This window comes from Malaya genurostris, chromosome 1, assembly GCF_030247185.1.
Source record: "Malaya genurostris strain Urasoe2022 chromosome 1, Malgen_1.1, whole genome shotgun sequence".
Taxonomy (NCBI): domain Eukaryota; kingdom Metazoa; phylum Arthropoda; class Insecta; order Diptera; family Culicidae; genus Malaya; species Malaya genurostris.
In genome coordinates, this window is record NC_080570.1 from 113,146,359 (window position 1) to 113,151,700 (window position 5,342).

Genomic DNA, 5,342 nt, shown 5'->3' on the forward strand with positions numbered 1-5,342 from the left:
TTTGACATGGAATTTTAACGCCCAAAATGCAACGTCAAGTCGGGTCATACAACTCTCAGTATGACAGTAAAGTTTCATGATACCATTACTTCCTTGAATATCAGTTCAAATTATTTTCAAAGTATAATATAAATGGATTTCACAACAGATTTTAAAATTAATTTGTGATTTGTCCGTTGATTGATAGACTTTTATCACGTCACTGGAATCAAATACTAAAAGATAGTTCAGACAGAAAAGTTTCATACTTTCTTTCCTACTTTTTACGAGATCTGTATAAATCTGTATTAAATTGAGGAAATCTGTATGAAATTTATACTCTGTATTGAATCTGTATGAGAATGTAAAAATCTGTATAATACAGATAAATCTCGGTTGATTTTTCAGAAGGCCGTAACAGCAAGTGACAGTTTCTCTTTGTTTACTTTCTCTTCTAATATTTACCAAGCAGTTTACACGTTTATCACTAACTCTTTGCATAGAATGATGCTCGAAACGTTCGACTTCCAAACAGAACTGTGAAATCCAAGAAAATCTTTTTATATCACATCACAATAATCGAAAGAGAGAGTGAACAAAGAGAAACTGTCACTTGCTGGAAAATCGTTTGTGGTTAAAGCGCGACGCAATTTCAAAAGTCTGTAAATTGGATGACTGTATATAAAAGTTTCAAAAACCTGTAGAAAGTCTCCCAAATTGCAGAGTCTGCTTACAAAACAAATCGGTTTAACTTGGTTTTAACTTGAAAATTTTATGAAGAATAAATTATCAAATATTAAATCAATTCGATAAATCGTGATAGAAAAAGTAAAGGTAAACCCTATTTTGTTAAACTGGCTTGTGATGAATAGGCGTGTATTGCGTAGATGTCAGATGACAGCAAAAAAAGAAATTTGTGTTTACATTCGAATGCAACTCCAATATTAACTCGCAAAATGACCGAAAATTTGCAAAACTGTCTGACATGTCGTAGAAAAACGGAGAATTTCCTTCGAATACTGGATGATAACAATGTGGAAAATGTTGAAGATATTCTGACCAAACACTTTTGGTTTAAGGTAATTTTATAGCTGCCCTTTTTGTACGTTTTATATGATACAAAATCATTTTTGATTGAAGACTAGTGAATATGAGCAAAGAGTCATTTGCACTAGCTGCTGGGAAAAAATTGATGAATTTCACAAGTTTTATTGTGAAGTTCAAGAACGTTGGAGCGGGAAGTCTGAGTTGTTAGATGCTGTTGTCAAGACTGAACAATTGTTTGATGAAGATGAACCACAAAGCGAGTTATTTACGTGTGCACTTATCAAAGTGGAAAATGAGAACAAATTGCAACCGGTTATTTTCACTAGCGATGAGGAAGATTCCGAGGAAAATTATATTGAAATGAACGTTACGGATAATGATGATGATTATGTACCCGACGCTATCGACTCCGAGGTATATATTGGTTATGTTGCGCAATTTACCGCACGCTTATTTTGTTTTTTTTTTCAGGTTAAGCAGGAAGGTGAATCATCAGAAAATTCGACCGAAGAATCATCTATGCCAATTGGGAAGCGACGAAAAATTACTCAAAAATCATCTTCCAGCCAAAAGGAATCGATCCCGAGGAAACGACATCCTAGTTCACGAAAAGGCATGAATCTTAAGCAAAATTCATTGGTTGCAAAATATGTTGAACTGGTGTGTGATATTTGTAAACACAGATCAGAAACGTTTTCCCGGTTATTGCTACACTATCGTCGAATACATCAGATTCAAGGATACGTAACCTGTTGTGATAGGGTATTCCAAAAAAAGTTGTCATTATTTGAGCATTTGCATCGGCACGAGTCCGGTACTGGTGAAATCAGCGAATCGCAATTTCGCTGCGATCTATGTGATGCAGCAAAAACGTTCAAGGACGAAGAAGGTTTACAGTTACATACGGTAATATATCACTCTAAGCAGGACAAGATTTACAAATGTGATCAGTGTGATAAGGCTTTTGGCAGCGAATGGCATCTATCAGGTCACAAAAACTGGCATCAGAATGTAGCCAGTTTGAATATCCACTGTGATAAATGCAATAAATAGTGAGTATAAAAGTTGTATATCGAAGGAATCTGGTTAGAAAATCTTTTATTCTTTGTTGGCTTACAGTTTCAATTCGATTCGTACACTCAATACGCACATACGGGCACATCATAACGAAGCAACGACTGCTTTGGCAACTTCGGTCAATTTAGTTAATACAACCAACATCACTACGGAATCAACACTACCAGAAACCATTATAGCAAATGATCAGCAGGATAGGACAGCAGAATACATTTTGGCACACACACCAAATGAGACCTCTGTCGAATCAGGCGTACCTTCCGGACCTCCCAAGAAGGTGTTGAAATCTGCTGAAGATGTCGCCAAAGAAGATGAACTGATTCGAAGGTTTTGTACACTTATTTGTGAAAAGTGTGATTATGCCGGCAGAAATTATTATCAACTTGATAAACACTACAAAACAGATCACAATATGCGTGGTTATGCGATTTGCTGTGGGCGTAAATTTTGTAAGAAACGACGTCTCTATGAGCATTGCCAGCGGCACATCAATCCGGACATGTTTCGCTGCGAGGTAGACACCGAGGTTGGATTGATGCTTTCCAACAATTAAAAGGTTCTTTACTTTTAGATATGCAACAAATCGTTTACCGAAAGCGATGGATTGGAAAAGCACAATAAATGGGTTCACACCCCCGACTCGGAAAAGCCCTTCAAGTGTGAAATTTGCGATGCAGCTTTTTACAAGGATTATCTACTGCGAAATCACATGAAGTATCATATATCGATGGAGCAGAAAATATTCAAATGCAAGGAATGTGATAAATCGTAAGTGCATTTATGGATTCACTGATCAGGCTTAATAATCGATGGTTGAAATTTCAGCTTTGGTACAGCCGTTCTACTGCGGGCACATCAGCAAAACATTCATGGAGCGGCTTCCAGCTGGGTTTGTGATATTTGTGCCAAAGGATTCGTACATAAGTCGTTGTTGGAAAGGCACCGACTTTCCCACTCACCGGAGGGTGCGGCTAGTTTGAAAAAGCAATGCGAAAATTGCAAGAAGTGGTTGAAAAACAAAGACACCTACCAAAATCATCTGAAACGGTGTCTTGCTGGAGGTCCAGTGACATGTGATGTTTGTGGCAAAGAGGCAGTAAACGAGCTAGCACTGGCAAGTCATAAGCGGTTCAATCACGAGGAACGACCGGCATTCGCTTGCAGCTATTGTGGAAAACAATTTAAGCGGATTCTTCGGTTGAAAGAACACGAGGCGAACCATCGCGGTGAGGTGCTGTATTCGTGCCCGTACTGCCCCCGAACGTGTAATTCTAGTTCCAACATGTACACCCACAAGAAGGTAGCCCATCCAGAACTTTGGGCTGCCAAAGTGGCAGAACGGTTCTACAAGCAGTAAGGAAACGATAAATTCTTCTCAATATAGAAGTTTTAAATTATTTTAAACCAACACTGTTTTAGAGTTCTAAAACATCCGAACTGTAAGTAATCTTTGGTTTTTCACACTTAACTGTAATCAGCTAATGTCAAATATCAACTGATGCAATTACGCACTAGACGCGACAACTGCAAATAAGGATGTAAATGTACGAAACGAATCGATTGAAAGAATTTTTACTATTCAATCCTGATCGTAGTCGGGTAGCAAACCCACCGGATGAGTTCCGTTTTTGATGTGCGTTTTGTAATGTGCAGTACGATTATGTTTCACCTTGAAGAATTTTCCACAGAATGCACAAGGAAACTCGGCGATCCCCGTATGTACCGTGGAGTGAAGTTTTAGCTTGCATCTGTAAGTAAAATCGAAACCATTAACAAGTTGTATGCCCGAAAAACTCGAATGGAAACTCACTTGCGTCTGAACCTTTTACCGCAAATGTCACACGAAAAGCGAGGTTCGTCTGTGTGTAGTTTACGGTGAATTAACCAATAGGCTGTCCCCTTGATCCTTTTACCGCAAACGTTGCAATCGAAGTATCGATTGGCAGATTTGTGTCTACTTCGGTGTTGCTGAAGAGCAAATTTTGAATAGAGTTTTGCATCACACCCTTCGAAATCGCAGGAAAAAGGCTGCACACCGAGATGTCGGTTCAAGTGTCCTTCCAATACCTGTTGGGAAACCAATTCTCCACAAGTAGGGCATACAACTTTTTCTTGTCTGTTTTTGTTTCTTTCGTTTGTTTGATTTGCTGTGTTAGCGTCAGGATTCGAGTCACAGTCGGCTTCGGACTGCGCATTATCTAAATTATTCTCATCTGTGTCGATTTGAGCTTGCTCATCGAGTTCAACTAGATACGAAATAGACTCTTCGTCTTGTTCTTCACATTCTTCCTCTTTGATGTACACATACAGTTCTTCTGTTTCTTTGACAGTGATCCGATCTGATGTTGAAATTGGATCGGATTCGGCTTTGTAGGTACTCTCGATGACGGAATTAATTTCCTCCCTATGTAAATCTATTAAATCTTTGGCTTGCTTAAAAACGTTACTGTTTGGAAACTCCCATGTATCCGTTTTAATTACAGAGCATGTTTTTGTAAGCAAAACTTCACTTTGTATGCATGCTTCTTTGAAACATTCGATCAGTGAAACAATATTTTTGCAATTGATACAAATCTGGGTAGAATGGTCATGTCTGCTTGGCTAAAAATGAGAAGCTTTTGTCATTTGAAATTTTTCGATATTTTTAGTTATTCTAATCAGTTTTGCAATAATCACATGCGTTTTTACGAAATTTTCATAACTTTCTTTGAATTGGGAACGTACTTTTACACCCACATTAGATAGAATGGTGCTTTCTAGTTTAGATCCTTTGGCAAATATATCTTCTAGTTGTATCTCACTGTACTCCCGGAAACACAACCGGCATCGTAACTCTCGTCTCGGACTAGATAATTTATCCATAATTTTATTTAATTCTAATCGTTAACATCAGAAGAAATCGAGAAAAATCCCAAACAAATTCTTATTTACTGTGTTTTCTTGTGTTGTCCAAGGAACGGCTAAGACCGTTCATGGATCATCTTTTATTGGTGGTTGTCGTGGTGTTGTGATATTTTTGGAAATGTTTATGTTTACGATGGTGAATGGATAGGTGGCGAGATTTTTTTTTTATGTGAGTGCGTTGTCATTTTGTTCTGGAAGAAAAATTCCAGTCCAGTTGCTATCACCGAGAACAAAGTTTTATTTTCACTTCCGATGAAGCACTTAACGTGTGTGCATATTGTTTCGCACTAGTGCGAAGAAATTTTGTGTATTTCTTCAAGGAAGAAAGATTATTA

The 5,342-nt window shown here is 37.9% G+C and overlaps 2 protein-coding genes across 3 annotated transcripts; one reads left to right on the forward strand and one right to left on the reverse strand.

The window, feature by feature from the left end:
* Window positions 1-852: 852 nt before the first annotated feature.
* On the forward strand, window positions 853-3,507 carry LOC131425430 (zinc finger protein 62 homolog). The gene is made up of 6 exons (XM_058587347.1): window positions 853-1,058; window positions 1,120-1,440; window positions 1,498-2,078; window positions 2,146-2,617; window positions 2,675-2,871; window positions 2,929-3,507. The coding sequence occupies exons 1-6, from the start codon at window positions 867-869 to the stop codon at window positions 3,458-3,460; spliced, it is 2,295 nt and encodes a 764-aa protein (XP_058443330.1). The 5' UTR covers window positions 853-866; the 3' UTR covers window positions 3,461-3,507.
* On the reverse strand, window positions 3,460-5,084 carry LOC131425431 (zinc finger protein 17-like). 2 transcript variants are annotated; one of them, XM_058587349.1, is made up of 4 exons: window positions 4,828-5,084; window positions 3,914-4,704; window positions 3,680-3,851; window positions 3,460-3,627 (listed from the first exon to the last, which is right to left on the reverse strand). In XM_058587349.1, exons 1-3 carry the CDS (start codon window positions 4,963-4,965, stop codon window positions 3,683-3,685), a joined length of 1,098 nt encoding a protein of 365 aa, XP_058443332.1. In that variant the 5' UTR covers window positions 4,966-5,084; the 3' UTR covers window positions 3,460-3,627; window positions 3,680-3,682. The 2 variants fall into 2 exon arrangements, with proteins under 2 accessions (XP_058443332.1, XP_058443331.1); XM_058587348.1 differs by having other exon boundaries at window positions 3,460-3,851.
* Window positions 5,085-5,342: the final 258 nt, after the last annotated feature.

Excerpts from the sequence above, each read along its gene's own strand:
- LOC131425430 (XM_058587347.1), top strand. The coding sequence starts at position 867 with ATGTCAGATGACAGCAAAAAAAGAAATTTGTGTTTACATTCGAATGCA. Across the intron at positions 1,059-1,119 it reads CCAAACACTTTTGGTTTAAG|ACTAGTGAATATGAGCAAAG; the intron begins GTAATTTTATAG and ends TTTTGATTGAAG. Across the intron at positions 1,441-1,497 it reads CCGACGCTATCGACTCCGAG|GTTAAGCAGGAAGGTGAATC; the intron begins GTATATATTGGT and ends TTTTTTTTTCAG.
- LOC131425431 (XM_058587349.1), bottom strand. The coding sequence starts at position 4,965 with ATGGATAAATTATCTAGTCCGAGACGAGAGTTACGATGCCGGTTGTGT. Across the intron at positions 4,705-4,827 it reads TATCTAATGTGGGTGTAAAA|CCAAGCAGACATGACCATTC; the intron begins GTACGTTCCCAA and ends TCTCATTTTTAG. Across the intron at positions 3,852-3,913 it reads GGTAAAAGGTTCAGACGCAA|ATGCAAGCTAAAACTTCACT; the intron begins GTGAGTTTCCAT and ends TTTTACTTACAG.